This window comes from Charadrius vociferus, unplaced genomic scaffold (genome assembly GCF_000708025.1).
Source record: "Charadrius vociferus isolate BGI_N301 unplaced genomic scaffold, ASM70802v2 scaffold53, whole genome shotgun sequence".
Lineage (NCBI taxonomy): Eukaryota > Metazoa > Chordata > Aves > Charadriiformes > Charadriidae > Charadrius > Charadrius vociferus.
Genome location: NW_009647574.1, coordinates 727,047 through 745,858, shown reverse-complemented (window position 1 = coordinate 745,858; position 18,812 = coordinate 727,047). Strand labels below are relative to the sequence as shown.

At 46.9% G+C, this 18,812-nt stretch overlaps 1 protein-coding gene across 1 annotated transcript; it reads right to left on the bottom strand.

Annotated features, from left to right (window-relative positions):
- Nucleotides 1-2,327: 2,327 nt before the first annotated feature.
- Nucleotides 2,328-16,560, bottom strand: PRELID2 (PRELI domain containing 2). The gene is made up of 5 exons (XM_009880908.1): nucleotides 16,494-16,560; nucleotides 14,351-14,424; nucleotides 12,660-12,820; nucleotides 7,857-7,962; nucleotides 2,328-2,372 (listed from the first exon to the last, which is right to left on the bottom strand). The coding sequence occupies exons 1-5, from the start codon at nucleotides 16,537-16,539 to the stop codon at nucleotides 2,328-2,330; spliced, it is 432 nt and encodes a 143-aa protein (XP_009879210.1). The 5' UTR covers nucleotides 16,540-16,560.
- Nucleotides 16,561-18,812: the final 2,252 nt, after the last annotated feature.

Sequence of the window (18,812 nt, the reverse complement as noted above, 5' to 3'; positions counted from 1 at the left end):
GGGACACAGCACTTGAAGACCTTCCCAACGCACACTACCCACAGCTGCGGTTGCAGCCTGGAGCAGGGCCGGTCCCCGGCAGAGCCAGGGGCAGAGCCAGGGGGTGGCCCAGGGCAGAGCCAGACGGTCCTGCCGCCTCCGGCCAGGGCCAGGCGATCCCACCGCTGGACCGTTCCCCCTGCCCTCACCAACGCACCCTGCTGCCAGGAGAAGTCTTCACCCCCCTGTTCCTGGCGCCCAGCAGTAGGCAGATGGGCAACTCCGGCTTGGAAGAGAGACTGGATTTATTGGACTGTCGTTATCCAAAGACTACTGGTACTTTGGGGGTGGGGAGGACACAAACGCTTCCTATCCTAATTCCAAAATCCAGAGTGATGCAAGAATAAAAATGTTAGTCCTAAAATTGTACACAGCAGTTCAAATGGAAGTAATTTGATAATTTCCTCAGGCACACAAAGCAGCAACTCAATAAAAATAAATATGGTAATGAACGTATTTAGTCTTGGCCATTACATTTCACAAATATTTACTGTTCAGCATTCAGAGTCCAAATTCACAAGAATCAGTGAACGACCAAAATAAGAAAGATGAAGGAAAGTATTTTGTTCCACTGTGCCAATACAAAATATGGTCATTTCCTGCGGACCGTGCCATGGCTCTTATCAGAAGGCACAGGCCAGCGTTTCCCGTAGCATCAACCCCAGCGCCAGCCGCCGAAGCAAAGGTTCGTGGATTGACACTACCAGAGAGCCGGCACGCGGCCGCAGCCTGTGGCTGGGCTGCTCAGCAGCACGTTCCTTTGGCTTCACAACAGGATAGCTGAGACCATTGAATATCGAAATAAGCAGGACCGCAGCACTCAGGCATAGCATAAGGAAGAGTCCACGTAGAGTTGAGAAAATAAAACACAACCCACCCTGCAAAATGCAAAGCTGATCGTTTTGCTTCAGGGCAATCAACCAACTGGTTCAAATCTCCACAAAGAACAAACACTGACCGTAAAGGGGCTATTTGTAATGTGTGGTATTACCCGAACGCAGTAAAAGGTATCAAAGACGGTTTGTGTTTATCCGAATTTTAAATGAAAAGTTTTATTTTAAACTATCCTGAGGCAGTGTGTGGAAGAAAAGGAGGAAAAGACTACAAGGCACTCTTTGTTGGGAACTTTACTTGCACTTGCTAATTCCCCTCCAGGTTTCTTCTACTCAGAAGCAATCCGAGAGAAATACTTTCTGAAAGAATTCAAATATATGCAAAACTTATATTGAGCCATGTCTTTACAGCTGAGAAGAATCATGCTGGCTAGGGTATAAAAACCAAGTATTTCCAAGAGAGCAATCAGAACTGAAGTAACGAGTGTCTGGAGCGGGGAGCAGTGACCCTACTCGGCTGCTTCAGCCGAGCTCCACCTCTGCGGAATGAAGCCTCCACCCCACAGAACTGCGCTGGGACTGACCAGAGCAGGGGCTGTGCTCGCACCTCCCTGAGCGAGACACAAGGCAAGTGTTTCACTAGGCCAGGGGGTCTTCACAGCAACAAGCACTGGTTTGGTTTTGATGCTCCGTGTTCCCTTACCGAATTCTCAGTCTCTGGAGATTATAGCACCAATTCACAGGAAGATGCTGTTCCCAAGCTTACACTCGTTCCTCCATGATTTTCATGATCAACATTCCCTTAAGTAGTACAATTCCTTAATCTTTTGTAAAAGATTTGCATCTGTAGTCTTCTTCTAGCTGTGCATATTTAATGCTATTTCCTGAATAAAATGGTACCAGTAAAGTTCAGACAGCAGCCATGGAATTCCGATGGCAAGAAGGATATGTGGTCCCAAGGAAACTCGACGCAAATACATTTTCTCCTGCAAAAGCAGAGAAAACAAGGTTTAGAAGAACATTTATTAGGAGGTAATCGATAGCCATTTGCTCCTGTTCTGAAGCTACTTTAAGAGTTGACCAAATCCTCCCTCTGCAGATAACCCTGAAGATACTACTTTTGAATAAAAATCCTTAGCTAGAACCAATGTCTTACTTTACTAAGACTATCACACTCGTGATATATTAACAGAGAGGAGCGGATGAAATACAGGACACAGAAAGCATCTTAATTAACATACTATTCAGAAACTCTGGAGTACTATTAAGCCTAACACTGCAGTAGATCATTATTTTTCTTGAAAATTCCTCAAAAGTTGCATGCTATCTATAATGGACAAAAACCCCTATTTATTTGTAGAACTACAAGGAGCACAAAGTGCCATAGGTATCACAAACAACTTTTGCTTATCTGTAGACAGATGTTGCACTTACAACAGTTCATTAAGAGCACGATCATCCACATTGCTCCTGAAGAAGTGTCTCCATTATTTTAATACCCTGGAAAAAAGCACAAATAAGTGCCCAACTTAAGGATTTCATCCATGAGAAAGGGTATCCCACAACATACCAGTAAGGCCTTACAAAAAAAAAAAAAGAAATTGCATTGCACAGTCCAGCACTAACTCTGCGCAGTTCTCCCCACTGCTGGGAGGCACACGGAGCGCCACGGCACGGGCTGCTCACGGGAACCCGGAGGGGACAAAGGACCCTTCGCAGCTCGCACGCTCTCCCAGTCCAGGCTGCGCAAGGCCAGGGCACGTGATCGGGGCACACATCGCATTCCAGTTCCACCCCGGCTTTGCTTGGACCAAGCCACTTCCCATCCCCGCACCTTGGCATATCCCTCCTTAACATGGCAATAGCACCACTCGTGTTCTTCGCAAGCGATTGGGTGTGCGAGGAGGAGAGCTCCCCATAAAAGCCAGTACAATTATCTCTATCATGAAAGAAAGCAATGCTGAAATGACGTAAAGAATGCCATCAGAGGATCATGAAGGTGAATATTCCTTCTCCGAGACTGATCTGTGAAGGACGGAGGAAGTGCCAAACAACGAGCTGTTATTACAACAAAACGCAGGTGGAACGTCGGGTTCGGTCCGTTCTGGGGGGCCCCGCGGGTGAGCCCCGGGCACGCACCAGCCAGCAAGTGCAAACCTCTGAACCGGGACAGAGCGCAGCCCTCTGCCAGGCGGGGGAAGCTTCGACCAACACTCTTCCCACCTCAGGGCAACGCACTGCTCCACAGACAGACTCCTCTCTATTTTTAAATGAATTTAAGTTCAAGATTCAGTACAAAGTGAGAGAGAAGGAGCTTCACACTTGGTGAAAAGCAAAAACCACTCACTTTAGATAAGAAAACCTGAAACGTCCCTTCCTCCTCCACTTTTTGCCTCTATCTGTGTACTGAAATTGTAATAATCTGCCAACCCTACCTCTAACGTTTGGTCAGATCTAGTGGACTGAAGCAAGCGTGGAGCTTAGCTACAGCCTGTGTCGGGCAACGGCTTACCCTGGCACGCTCTCTGTTTGTCAAGATAAAAGAAAAAGGATTTCTCAGTTTGAGTCACCGTGAGAGGAGGAAAAAAAGGCAATTAACTTTAACAAATAGGTCAAGAGAATCTCTTTCCACATCTCTACAAAAAAAATGGACAAGATTATTTTATATCTATGAAAACCAGTTCATCTTCCATGCCTATTCTTTGTAGACGGCAATAAGCCAGCTACCTTAGTCTATCAGTCTAAATTAGACATGCCACTGTTTACAGAATAAAGCACTAATTGACATAAGTGAAGACTCAGAGGTTTGCCTAGGGAATTTAAAAATGTTACTTATTGAATCAATTATGTTCACAGTGTGACAACGGCTTTTTCTTTTATTTCTCCTCACAGCACTGCAGACTTTTAGGCAAAACGGTCATGAGGAAGAGAAGGGGAATGAGAGGGGACTCCATCAAATGAATAAAATACGAAAGGGCAGGTACAAGTCATTACCCGGTATCTTTTCAGCAAGGAACGACTAAATCAAAGCCTAATCAATATATTCCTTTCAACTAAAGTTCAAACACTTAAATCTCAGCCCCAGGAGATCAGGCTTAAAGGAGCTAAATTTACACTGCTCGGAGTGCAATGATGCACTCGCAATGCAGAACCAACACTGCCTGCCCATTAAACGCTGCACCTCCACAGCTCCAGCTTAAAAGCCTCTGTGACGGACGAGCCACGGCGTAGTGCCGTTTCCCCAGGGTGGAGGTACTCCGCTGCAGTGAGAACCCATCCTGCCGAAGCGTCCACATGCCCCTACCCTTACGGGTGCAACAGTCCGAGGCACGCAAACAGACGGGAGCCCAGCAGATTCCCAGCTCGGCAACAGCTACGGGTGACTCCTCCAGCCAGTCTGTCACCGCAGCAGTGCTCTGCTGCCACGGAGGGCACACCGACCCAGCAGCAGGGCGACAGGGTACGCAGAGAACGCGAAACGGCACTCTGGGGAGTTTCCAGCCCACGTGTGCGCCTGGAATACCGGCCAGGAGCCAGACCGGACCCCCAGCTGGTAGGGACAGAGAGAATGTTTCATGTCTGTAATGCACTCCGCAGCTTTACCGAACACTGTAAGTTTTAAACAGGAGGTTAAGTGATGTACAGGGAAAGTATAAATGGCCTGTTTGAATGTAATGAAGGCGATGCATATATATTACAGTCCCTACCTCAATTCCATCGCCAGCACAAAAGCAGGGTAGCGTTTTAACAGATTAGCAGAAAATTTTATGCTGTCTCTGAAAAGAACACCTAATACCTTTCATTCTTTTCGTAACCATGACAAAACATTTTTCAGTTAAATATTTGTTATTTGAGCTCAGCTCCATCATTTAACAAACACTGCATCATGGCCTTTAATTTCCATCTCCTTAGATATTCAACTCAAGCAAAAGGAATCTAAAAAAGAAACCAAGAAGTGAAAATGACAGAAATGTTGCAATGTTTAAGAGGCAACAGATAAAACATCTACCAACACAGCGAAATTCTCTTGCTACAAATGCTCCTTTATCACATGGCCTTAAAATCGCTCATAACTTTGTCATCTGTACTGCTTCACACGGGCAGGGATCATCATAACTTAGACACGTACAAACTAATTAGGCCACTTTTTAAACAAATTTTAAAAACTCACACACACAAGGCTAACTTGAGGGGCGACCACTGCCCCTCTGGGCTGGAAAATTCTCCCAGACTTTGCCTGCAGACTACGGAGCAACCTTTCCCCCCGCCGAAGGAAGCCAGGCTCTCACCAGTAGCCCCAGAACGGGCTGTCTGGTAGCTGGGATTTACTGGTGTATCTGCTCAGACTTTTGAATTATTCATGAGGAAAGTTTTATTGGCAATAACACGGGTACACATCATTCATTAATACCTTTTCTGAACAGGTAAGAAAAAAAATAATCCTAAATGCTGTAGTTTCTACGCAAATGCACTATGACTTCTACAAACAAAAGCAGGGCAGAACTTGATCTCCTATATTTTTCATCAGAGCTGGAATAAAACAAGAGAAATGTGACAAATAGGAGGACCCATAAAATGTCATTGTCATTCTGTTAGGCATTACAAAAGACCCCTAACCACAAAAAAGGCTCATATCTCAGTTACAAAAATAATGATTAAAAAGATCAGTGCCTTTGGTGTCCATGAATAGTTTCATGAATAGTAACTTCTCCCTCTCTTTCTATAAAATAAAGATATTTAATATTGATTGTGTGAATACACGAGTTTTATTGTAGTCATTCACAAAATTTAATATTCACACAGTACTTCCTCCTGCTCTTCACATAGCTCATCCCCTACGGCATGTCCTCTGCCCCCTCACATCGCTACCTCCCACTGTTTCCTTGCTCCCTTACCTCTCCTGAGCCTCTCCAAGCAGAAGGCTGGAGAAGCGCACTGCGGTCAGGACGGAGGAGATAAAGCAGGAATCATGCCTTGGCTCTGGAAGGAACATCCTTATGTATTCCAACCAATTATGCCAGGTGCAAGACAAGCAATGCCCTCTGCGTCAAGCCATTAGGAAGGATGCAGATCAGGCATCGGAAGACAGGCACTCAATGGCAGCCTGGAGAACATTTATCAAGCATTGTCATTCATGCAACACATATTTTAAACCTTTAAATATCATCTTTGTATTGCCATTTATTGCATTTGGGTAAAACGGGCCTCGAAACTCCTCTATGGCCAAGCCGAACAGGAACCCTGCCTAACAGCTGAGCAGAAACGAAACGCACAGATACAGCTGCTGCCTCGGGAGACGGAGGTCTTGGAGGTGGCGGGAAAACCAGGCAAGACTACATTTATACCAGTTCTGGTGCGCTTGTGTTTTTCACAGATCTGCAGACATAGCCAAAATTGCTAAAGGATTTCTAACGCAGCATTGTAGAGCTACTGTGAGCTGGTTTGTTTTATCCGCTGCTCTGCGCTGTTCTAAGCCGGCAGGACGCACTTCATTGCTCACGGTCATGGCTTTCACCAGCAGAGTGTCTACTTCGGGCTTTTTTTTTTTTTCTTTTAAAGCCATAACAAGAAAATCTTATAGTTACCAAGAATAAGCAAATGAATAAACGGCCGTGCCATTTGAAACACATTCCCACCTACAGCTCTTGGGGCACAGATTCCAAAATCAGCTTCCAAAGCACGAGCGAGCGGTTGGGGCTGTCGGCCCCTGCGCCAGCGGAGAGGAGTGTCCAAAGGGACCACGGGTGCCCGGGCTCCACACTCCAACACCCACCGATGTCAGTGGGAGGAAAGACAGGACACTGCTAAAACCGCTTAAAACCAAAACTAAAAACAGAAAAACCCAACCCAAAACAGAACTCCAACAGTATTAACCACTTGGTCCCCATGAGTAATTAAAGAATGGCGTAAGGCATGATCTGAACTGGGGATATCTAAGTTCATCTGAAAAACAAATTTCTCCACTAGGTAACTAAAAGATGGTAAATAATGGTAAATATCGGCTCATTATAGTCTTGCAGTACATAAGTTTCCCGAGCCCACCTGTGAAAATGCCAGGTTTTCACACACTTTCATTCATCTGAAACAAGATACAAACTGGAGGGGGGTAAAAAAGCACACACAAAAAAAAGGCAAAAACCCCCTCTCACTTTCTCATTAAAAAGGTTTAATTCCTTCCTTCCTTCTCCTTCTTGCCCCTTTTCCAGCAGGTGTGAATTTTAAACAGCCTGCACAGCACAACCTGAACCCCCAAATCTCTTCAAGGCGCAAACTTCCTGAGAACAAGACTTCCCCGCAACTGCATTTCCCAACGACCGCTTCAGGAGACGCTGCTGTTAAACCCAGTTTATCAATATGACATGACTCCCAGAAACGAAAGGCCTTTGAACACCAACTCCCTTGGGATGCTCTGCTGGATAGCTGGATAGCTTTTATCCTCTTTCATAATTCTTACTGAAAGACAGAACTATTGAAGTATATAGAACTGCTACAGGGAGATTGACTGTGGCTATTGTAAATACATCAAGCTGCCAAAAAAAAAAAATCTAACATTACTGGAGAAAAACGTGTGACATGATATAAATTCACATTGACTACTTTTGACTATTTCAGTGTAAAGGTGCTATAGAACTGCAAATTATTATTACAGTATTAGCTGGTACAATGAGGCATTAGGAAGAAGAACCGTTTGAACGCCTGGGGGAAATCAGGAATAAGAGTGAATTACAGAAACTGATACAGTCATACATGCCATGTTTCAAAATGTATTTGAAATAAAACTATTACCATAATAAAACTAAATCAATTTTTGTTCTGCTTATTCTCCAGAGACTAAAGAAAAGGTCAAATATTTTTTCAACAATTAAAAGATGTAAAGAATTCAGACTTAAAACATCAATTTCATTTTGAGTGCAGATGATCTGGTGATTTGAAAAAAACTTAGAAAATAACTCAGGGAAGAAATTCAAGTAATAAATGACTTACCTTCTTCACACCTTGTTTTAAAAACGATTGAGCAAAAGCTTCCAAGACACAGTTGAGCAAACCTGCCCCCGTAACTGATATTCTGCCTTTTTGTGTGAAGTCTGTCCTAAGAAACAGGAACATAACACCCGTTTATTTCTCCGTCTACTTAGTAAACATCAAGTGCAAACTCTACATTCGAAAGCGAGCGTTTGATACCCATGGGATTCATCTCTTACATTCACATATTTTGTACAACAGCCTCAAAGGCAAACAACGCGATACAGGAACCTCAGCATAACGAGAGGTCTGTAACGAACAGCTCCCGCGGTCAGTGCCGCTGGAGGTCCCGCGGGGCTCCGCTCCAGGGAAGACCCGGGCTTACTGAGGAGCCCGGAGAACAGCACCACAGAGAGAGGTCTGGGGAGGACACACCGGCCCTGCGACTGCAGACACAGTGAAATACGTTTGTACGATTTTAGGGAGAGTCCTCAGGACATCACCCCACCCAAGCCGGAGAGGCAGTGGGAGCAGTGAGAAGAGGACCCCCGCTCCTATCCCCGCCGCACGCATGGAACCCGGCACCGCCGATGCCCTCGGGGGGCCACGACCGCTTGTTATTTCTGTCAATGCAATTGGGTAAGAAGTCAAACACGTGGAGCTCAAGTGAAGGAGCTGGAGAACATGAGAAGCTCCCCCCAACCACAGGATGGGTGTCAGCAGCAAAAATCCATCACTGAACTCAGCCGCTCTGGCTGGGATTTATTTAGTCATTTTGCAGTTTCACCGTTGTAGGAGACAAAAAACTGAGGCTCAAGGAAAATATTGATCTCCGATTGATTTCCATAGCATGCAGCTGGCAATGCCGCATCATTACAACACAGTCACAGGGAGAAGTCTATTAATGAGATCCAACTACTAAATTATTGACTAGTTAAGTACGGCAAATTTGGTCTAATTGTTTTCATGATGGGAGCTTAATTAAAGTGTCTTTAGTATAAAAAGTCTAGCAATATTCTTGTTCAGATAGCGTCAGGGAGGGTTTCCAAAGCCTGCACGGCTTTCAAAATGAAATTAAAAGTTACATCCAGTGCAAAGCCCTTCAAGAGAGAGCTTTTGTACAGGAGATCTCTTTAATTCCCATCTCCAGCCGCTGAGCACTGCTCACACATCACATGCACCTCTCCACACCAGGGAGACATCTTCTCACCCACCGCCCTGCGAGAGACTTCAGCTCCCTCGGGCTGCACAAAATGGGGGAAAGTGCTGAGTAATAAAGGGAACCTGATGGCAATTGAGGGAGACAAACTGACAAAGCAAAGAAGTGCTCCTGGCGGGAGGGGGGAAAGCAGTCCAGCCAAAACACAAGGGGGATGGCAAACGACACCGGAGACAGAATTCAAGCTACACAGGGATTCTTCACTGAGGAAAGACAGGTATAACCTGCCCAGACACATGGAAATTTGCCAGTACACAGCTTCCGCACAAAGCCAGGCAGTTACAGGGGAGTTTTGCCACTGGCTCTCCCCTTCAGTTTGGCACTGTGCACAGAGAACTCTTCCCAAAGCCGCCCTCATCAACGCGGACGCTGCCTGGCTCAGCTGGGTGCAAAGCAAGCTCAAACCTAACATACGTAATACACTTTTAGGGTAAGAGCAAGCGAATCACTCCAGAAGCCGTCGCTAACCCAAGCACATACGCGTGCTAGCGGAGGAGAGCAGCTGACAAGATTCAGACTGGTTCAATACACCGGTAGCGAAAGCTGCCAGCCCCAGAGCCCTCCAGAGCCGCATCCCACGGGCAGCACCAGCAAACACCGGGACACATTATACTCTCCGGTACCGGGACAGTGCCGGCAAGCCACCCCAGACCCTCCGCAGGCAAACACCGCTCGGGTCTGACCCACGCAGCCCTAACCAGGCCTTGCCCACGGGGACTAACTGGCTGTCTTTGGACTTCAGATGTCAGGATGAGGTACGCTTGTGTATAACAACAATTAAATCACAGAAACCAAGTAAAAAGAGTCATGAAGGAGTTCAGCCAAGAGGATAACACAGGTGCTTTCTGGCCTCTGAATATACAGATATGCCTCATCATGCCTCTTTCAATGGTTTATAATTTATTTATGGTAATGTTTGTTTGCTACTAGATCTTCTCAGACATTTATATGCTCTGCTTGGAAGCACCCACAATAATTCACTTTGCAAGAATACGCAGCAGTTGGCATCACTGTGTTCACATTTATTTAGGACAAAATAACCACCTGACATTAAGAGGAAGAACTACGCTGTGGTTAAATTGACTGGTTGGGACTAAGGAAGCATCACTTCAATTGCCCCAGTTCCATTAGGGACACCAGGAAGGTCGCGGTTTCCCTTCCCTGACGTGCAGTTCTCTAGCTGAAAAAAATAAAGGATCTCAAACTGGGTAAATTAAACCACACCCTAGGGGTGAGGTTCTGCTAAACGTCTAAGCCACGGGTCCCTGTAGGGACCGGATTCGTGGTCTGGTTTCTGCAGCATATTGGTCTACCGTCACAGCAGCTGGGCTTAAGTCAGCACAAGCACTGTAACTTCATCTGACGGATAGAAATATTCTGGACTCCCATCAGCATCATCCCATCACGTGTGCCTGGGACCAGGCTGTAGCCCTCCGAAGCGGCAGGCCTGTCGCTAACCCCACTGGCAGGAGATGTCCTCGCGGAGGCACAGAGCAGGGCTGCGGGTGCCACGGCTGTGACGCACCCCAGGGGACGCCTGCAGGGCAGCCTGCGGCCACCGTCCCCACACCTCCCGAGCCACCAGCTCCCTGCTGGGTTGGGAGCGGGCAGTGCCCCGCCATGGAGCCCACCACAAACCCTGGGGTACAGGGAGAGGTGAAGGCAGTCGACCTGCTCACGCAGCTGATCGAGATGCAAGCCAGCAAAGCGGCACTCTGCTTTCACTCATCAGCATCCTCAACAATGTCATGTTAAAGCTGATTAAACAAACAGCCCGCTACAATGTGCGCACAGTGCCTGACTGAGGTGCAGAATTTTCTCATTCTCTTCACGCTTTTAGTGCCCTGAAGAGTTGCAGGAGGTTGCTACTGAAATCTGCCCTGCAGTGCTTAGTAGGGGAGAAAGGCAAATTTTTGTCTGTACTCAGGTTACCATCACTTTTGTAATGCTGTTCTCTCTTTAGGGGCATAATGTACAGTTTTCCCACTAATCAGGATCACTTGAGTCTCCTCATTGTGTGTTTTCTTATTTCTCTCCAGTGCAGTAGCATGCTGCTAATGTTATGCCCTTTGCATAATTCCTTCATCTATTCAAATGTAAATGTCACCATAGATATACTACGTGCAGGTGAAATTTCACACCTGTTTTGCCAGCCAGCATTTGTTAGATCCAATTACCGCCGTAAGATTCCCCAAGAGGTGACAGCGGTGTGCGCAGGCGCACCCAGGTCTCCCTGCACCTACCCGGCCAGGGCAGCTCGGCTGAGGTCCGCGGGATCCTGCAGCTATCCACTGCAGCTGCCGCCCGGCCTCGGCGCCCACGGGGCCTCCAGCGGCACCGTCGCCCCGGCAGGCAGGTGACAGCCCGGCCAAGTGAAAGCTGCGGTCACACTCTGGCAGCCCAGCTACATCTCCGCTGTAAACTCTGCTCCTCTGCCTTCCCGATTGCCACAGTACACCTTAAGCTAAGAGTGAGCGGGGGTGACACCGAGCTCGGATAACTCCCCCACACAAGCCTGCAGAACAGTGTCTTTCCTAAACTGGAACTGAAAAACCTGGAAAACAGGGTGTGAGCGAGTGACCTGTTGCAGTAATTAGTGTTTCCACACCAACAGGACCAAGATCTACAGCTGGAATGCAACTCCGATATGGAGGAAGCCGCACTAAGGATACAGGGTCCCAGCAAACTTTTGAAACAAAACAATCTAAAAATCCCGAGGAACATGTTCCCAAACAGCAACGTCCCAGCACGGGGCTTTCAAAAACGCCTGAGCCACAGAGAATTTAATTTCATTTGAAGTCGGTGGTTTTTTTCTTAAACATTGTTAGAGCTTTCCGAAGTCACATGGACCTTGCTGGACAACCCTGCCACGCTTCCCAGGGAACATCACAAGGCAAAAGTAACAACTAATTACAAGAGACACCAGAACAAAAAAAGAATGAATGGGGTTGACATCAGCTGGAACTAAGTCTTTTTCTGAAGACAGTCACATGTATCACATACCTGCTCATTCCAATGCTACAGGAATTGGAAATTCCACTCTGATCATGCCATAAATTTGCATAAAGACATTTCTAGGCTCCACTTTGCACTAACACAAGTGTGTGTTCTCCCAAGCAAAGTCCCACGGCAGCTTACATCTCTGGGGCACAGTGGGCCAAATACCAGAGACAGAAGATTGTTTGGGAACAACTATGCTCCATGCCAATGGCTGGCAAGCAGGAGGGAGCTGATCATTTTTAAACTGCTGCCCAAGCATCTGTTGGTAGGCACGAGAGCAAAACGAACACTCTGGCTACGCCTGCTGTTCAGGAACAGCGGGTCAGGCTTCTGTGACTGCAGAGCAGCACACAGAAAATTAATTTCCAGCAATTATTTGTGCTGTGGCCAGAGAACCTAACCTCATGTCTGAACAAGCCATAGCAAAGCTACAGGACATCTACAGCTGCTGCTTTAAATGCATTCAAGACATAGCAAAGACATTATTACCCCGACCCCTCTCATTCCAAGCATTCAAAAGGCAACAAAAAAACCATTTTCAGGGCTATGGGTGCGCAGTAGCAGCGCTGAGCCGGCACACGGGCACTGCTACACCCAGCACTCACCAGTTTGGATTCTCCAAGCTCTCTCTGAAGACAGACTCCTCGCTCAGAGACGCGTACTGTGTCCACGTAAGACAATGACTTTTCATAGACATATTTCTTTTCTCCATATTTAGCCAAGATTCCTCTTCCAAGTAGATGTCAGGCACTTTTAAGACACTGACCTGGGAAACAGAAGAATTGCAGCATTTTTTTAAAAAAATAGAAAGGGTAGAATCCTGTCTCAGTATTTCTGAAAGTATCACTAGCCTTCAGAGGACAAGACTGCGGATTCAAGAGGAGGGCACGTCAGCTGTGGCTAGCCCCGATGAGAACACTCAACCTCCTCAGCAGCTACTAAAGGCCATGCAAACACTCCAAGATTCAGGGAAGCCGCTCGGTCCCCAGCCGGACTGCCGAGACCACTGCAGGCCAACTTACCTGCATCCCTTCGGGCTTTCTCTCTTGCTCTGACGGCTAACTTATGACAGCAAAGGATAACAGAAGCCACAGTTACATGCAAGGCAGCCAAACCCCCCAGCCAAACCACGAGGGCAGGCGGAAGGCTTGCTCCTCTGCAGGCTCCTGCTGCCCAGCGCAGTGGCTGGCGCCCTGCTCCAGCTCCTCTCTCCCAGGAGGCCTCCTCCTCTGAGAGCCCACTCGTCAACCTGAGCGACCTTGATCTAGCACGCGTGGGCCACAGAAGGGATGAAAATCTCACCATGGGCTTATTTACATTCTGCCTGGGTAGGGCAAAGGTACGTTCTCCTTGGCAGGTGAGGCTTGGAAGAGACAAACACATGTTTAGAGGCAAAAACATACGGACTCATCAGCACCAGGAAAAGAGCACATGCATACTTTTAAGCATGCAGGCTGTGAAAAAGTACAGTTATTTAACCATGCATGGATGTAAATGTCTTTTTCTGTGTACAGACTATCTGCTGTAAGATACTCTGCAAAAAAAAACCCGATGAATTAAGGCTAATTCTTCCCCCATAACCAACTGTGAAGAAAGAACTGTCACTAAAGAGATACGAGAGACACTAAGGGATTGCGCAACCCAGGTCCTTATGTTTTCTACAGCTTTTAAGGAATCACATTTTAATTTCTTTATAGGGACCCCACAATGCCATATTTAACATGCTATTGGCACATTAAGCATTATTTTAATTCACTCTGAATTCACTTACAGAATGTTTTTGTCAGAGATTACAACCCAATGCGTTCAGGACCAATGGGTCAGACAACCAAAATACATGAGCTCAGCTTAGAGATAATTACCTAGTGTTTATTACTAGCTGCTGCCTTCTTGCCGAGTTCCACAAGACCGGCCTTTTATAAAAATACCATCTACCACACAAAAATCATGAGCACTGACAGCAATAAGATTATCATAGTGGGGTGAGGGGAATGGCTGTACTTTCACTGTGGCCCAGATAACATTTTTATTCTTTCCAGGTACAAAAGTTGAAAGCCCATCATTGCCTGTAAAACAACAATCACCAGTTACACCTTAGTGTCCTCAATGCTACAATTTCCATTCAAGTTAAATATAAAATCAGAGAATTTTTTTCTCTTAACTTCTCTTTAGAAGTAACTTTTCTAATTTAAAAAAAAAAAAAAATCATTATGAAATGTGATCCTTTTAAACAAGATAAACCACAGTGGAGCACTAAACTTTTACAACTTGACTAAGTTTCTCAAAACATAGTTACCTTTCTTAAAATTTCAGGAATTACATTCTGGCATGTTGCAATTCTCCTCCGGTAAATAATCCCTGTAGACAAATCTGACAAGAAAAGAAAATCAGGAGGGAAGAGTTAGAGCAGCAAATATTACCATTTTTTTTATAAAAACAAAGTAGTTGGAAGTCTTCACAGCAAACGTGCAAGCAGAAATGCTGGCAAATTAACAGAGCATTGAGAGGGGTGGGTTTTGTTTGGGTTTTTTTTGTAAGTATAACCCAGTACTTGTGTTGCTTTGCCAGGCAGAGGGCTGTACATAAGACTGCTACGGGCATCTTGTGCTCTGCCGCCAGAGGAGGGCATCTGCGCCCACCACTGCAATCCAGACCCCCTTACCCAGCGTGTGGTACAAACCTCTGACTGCCATTTACACTGGGGGCTGGGTAGCAAAGCGCTGCAGGCAGTGCCGGTGCCGGGCTGCGTGGGAGCACACGGGACCCCCTCCCGCAGCCCACGCCGGGTCTGGCAGGACCCGCTGGAGAACCCCGTTCCCGGTGGCACTGGGTGGACGATGACTGGGGCGAGGGAAAAGCTCAGGTAACTGAGCTACCAAACCAACATACAGACTTAAGTTTTAGTCTGTTTCTATCCCCACCCCAATTTATATTCTCAGGCTCATTCTCTGGGCAAACACACTGCGTACGAGATTTACAGAACAGTCCTGTCTCATCACACATTTATTTTTGCATTGAGTTGGACCCAGTGACAAGGACAAAACTATCTATTAGGAAACAAATTACAGTTATTTAGTATCTCAAAAAAACAGTTGGCTTTTAGAATCACTTTTCCTTTTAATATTTAATGACCCAGATCAAGAACAGAATGCTACCGAAAGAGAAGCCAACTGGCAGGCAGCCCAGGTTAAAGACTTCTCCAGGATAAGAGAGTACCTTCTCGAACAGTTGCATTTGGTGGGAGCTGTGAAATGAAAACTTCATGGGGTTTGGTTTTCAGAACTCTAACACAAGACATTAATAATATGAAGCATCTCCATGCAACATAGAGCAGAAAAACATTCTCCAGAAAGAGTAGTTTACTGCACTTGAAGGAAACAGCAATGGCAGCACTGATGGTCAGCCTTCTTGAATCCCAGTGCAACCTCACTAACAACTTGCTCAGAAAGAGAGCATAAGCCTGGAATAAAGAGCCACCGTTAAACCTGAGCTGTAAGACAGAAGACATCTCTAAATGTATGATAAAGAATTTAGGGACGAAAACTTTAGGGATTAAAGCATTTGGGACTAACAGTTTAAAGTCTGTAAATTCTTATTTCATCCCAAATGAGTATGTGGTCACAGTTCCCATATTAGGAAGAAAGGTGGCTATTTCCACGCACAGTCCTATGGCACTTGTTTCCCGTGCGGTGGCGTAACTGATTAACACATCCTCCACACAGCCGTGTTACTCTGAGAGCCTAATTGCAAGCATTTCCTGCAAGCTCAGCAACTGGGAATCAAAAATCCATGTGGTATCAGCAGACCTGATGTGACCCGAGCAGATTTATTTTCCTGTCAATACGATTGGGAAATGGTAACATCCGATTTGCGGTATTTCAGGAATTCTGACTTATAAAGTGAGAGACTGAGGATCTGTGACTGCTTTCTGATTGTCAGCATCCTACAAAGCCACTGTGCAAGTCTCCGACTCCTGGAACTACCTCCTCATCTGGGAAGTGAACCAGCGTGTGATCCCTCGGGAGGCAGAGACCATGGAAGCCAAGCAGTGAGATGCCTGTGGAGTGCCCAAGGCTCAGTCCACACAGCGCTTCCTTCCAGGGGCCTTACATCTGATCTGTAGAGCACTGCAGATGGAAACCATCACAGAAACACCAAGGAACTGTACAACAAAAGAACAGGCTACACAGAAACCAGCTGTAAGGTGTCTAAAAGCCTCAGAATAAGCTGAAAATTCAAATACTTAATGCAGTTAAAACACACGCATTGGGGTGGGGGGAGCAATATTTTCTTGGTCTTGCTTACACAACGTCCAGCACGCAGGAATCCCAGGCACGTCTGCAGTGCCCAGCTTCTGCTGAAATACAACTGCTACGTAATTAATTTTAAAGGTTATGAAAAATTTTAATTAGCTCTGTAAGGGAAGTCAGGCAGCTTACCTGTTTTCTCTTCCACTGTTTCTACAGCCGTGACATGTTTCTCCATGGGACTGGGATACTGGGATAAAAATGCATAGGATAAAGATTACCACTTCTCACATGGGTAAAAGAAAATTGCTAGCTGTCACCTGTCAACTCAGAAGCAGTTTCATTGCTTCTCTCAACAGGTACAAGCTGCCCGGTATTAACAGTCTGCAGTCTCCACGTTAGCAGAAAGGAAGAATTTAGTAAGATTAGCTTAGTAGGTACGATTAGCAAACAGACAGAACACCCACAATACTGCCACGAGAACAATCGCTTGAAGGGCAGACGCTAGCTCTTGCTGCAGCATACAGACATCTTCCACACGCTCTCCGCACCACAGAAACGAAGATGCGAGCTCTTGACCTGTATCACGTTTTTCAAACGAGGGCGAAGCAGGGCTTTTGGCAGAACAGCAGCTCCACGGGCCACCCTCCCCCCCCCCCCCCTTGCTGTGCTCCGCAGAGAACAACGGCGTCCCCAGTTCCTGCAGCAGCGCGCTCCTGTCACTGCTGCTAAGCACCTTCCGCCACACAACCTATTTCCTCAAGCAAAAAGCTGGAAAGGTACAGTGCAGCGTCACTTGAATGCAGACTCTGGTACGGAACATTTCATTGTCCTGCAAAAGCTGCCCGAGGAGCGTGACCGTGGGAGGTGACCGCGGATTGCAGCGTGGGTGCTCCGTGGCAGGAGGGCACGCTCTCCCGCTCAGGGGCTGGCCGGCAGCAAGGGCCAGGGACTGTGCCTGCCCGCTCCTGCTCAGGGCAACCTCATTCCCCTTAGGCTGCACAGACGGGTCATTTCAAGGCTGGAAGAAAGAGATTCTCGCACCAAGACCCTCGCTGAAAAGGAATTATGCCAAAATTGTACAGGTTGCCTGTAGGGCAACGTCCTATAGAAGAAACGTATGCGTAAGAACAGGACTTCTAAGGACGAATAGCCTATTTTGGAACTTACAAAACTCCCCTGGCGAGAAATGAGACACAGAAGGCTACAAGGACCTCGCTCTCCATTGCAAAAAGCAACCAACGTTCACCTGAATAATGAACTCCAGATTGTAAAGCGCAAGATAATTTACTGAACTCAAATAATCCTCAAAAGTTACTGCAACCTCCGTGCTAATACAGATGCCTGACTGAAGAGATACTGACCACCAGACTGACATTAAACACAATGCGAGGCTTTAGGAAAGGTGGGGAAATTGCATTTTAAGGCTAAGTCATTTTAGGTAACACAATTATGATGTGCAGTAATAGGTGCTCCACAATTCTGATATAAAAGAAATCTTGGGTTCTAAGCTAAAATAGTCAACAAGTCCAGAACAGGCTGTTTTATAATCCAGCTCTACGATTTTTTTCTTAACTGCAAAATAAAAGCTGATTTTAAAAGTGCAAGGTTTTCCAGTCCTATTCTCTACAGAAATTGGAGGCTTCTCCACAACGTGCTGCTTTGAAATGGCAGTAGTGGCATAATTACATTATCGATGTAACTTACACTCTGTAAGGCCCAATCGTGTGAAACAAAGAGCCATTTACATAAATCTTGCACTAAATAGCAGGCTCTATTACCCCAGTATTTAAACAGAAATAGACTCAATTTCCTACACAGCACAGTAAAAGAAATAACATTACAAGTCTACAAGCAGATATAATGGCCTAACAGCCACAAAAATAGAGTTTCCAGCCAGCCACAGCCTCCTGCAAGGTTTCCATTCCCCGGGGATGCCCAAGCCAGCAGCAGCAGAGAACAAAGAGATCTCAGCCCGGCTGTTATTTCAGCCCGGCAGGAACAACCCCCGAGCCCTCCTCCCCAGCACCAGGGGCACAGGAGTCCCATCCCTGCCTGAAGGGCTCCCATTAGCCCACATTAGGGCTTCAGCCCTGCCCCGTGGTCTCCTTGCCTACAAACTGCCCTGTGTCACCTCCTGCTCAGCAAGGGCATGGGGCAGGCACCGCCATCCCTGCCACAAGTCACACGTTGACACTGGCTCCAGCATCCTCATCCCCAACTCCTCGCGTTGGGCCACAGGCCAGAGCAAGGACTTCCAAAATTTGGAACTGCCTGAAGAGAGGTGGCTACTACTGTGCTGCTCCCTCACGGCCATCCCCCAATGTCGAGGCGCCCACCACGCACCGATCGCCGGGAACAGAGCTGCTGCCCCACGGCCAAGGGCACCACTGCGCCGGCAGAGAGGGCTCGGGGTGCGGAGGCGGCGGGGGGCTGCAGACCTGCTCTCGCCACACGGCGCTGGGAGCTCTCACGGCACAGCCACCAGCCCCCGAGAGGCTGCCCGGGGGG

Bases quoted from the DNA above. Each gene is read 5' to 3' on its own strand.
- PRELID2 (XM_009880908.1), bottom strand. From the start codon at position 16,539: ATGGAGAAACATGTCACGGCTGTAGAAACAGTGGAAGAGAAAACAG. The intron at 14,425-16,493 runs GTAAGCTGCCTG...TTTTCTTGTCAG, and splicing joins AACAGTGGAAGAGAAAACAG to ATTTGTCTACAGGGATTATT. The intron at 12,821-14,350 runs GTAACTATGTTT...TCTGTTTCCCAG, and splicing joins TTCCTGAAATTTTAAGAAAG to GTCAGTGTCTTAAAAGTGCC.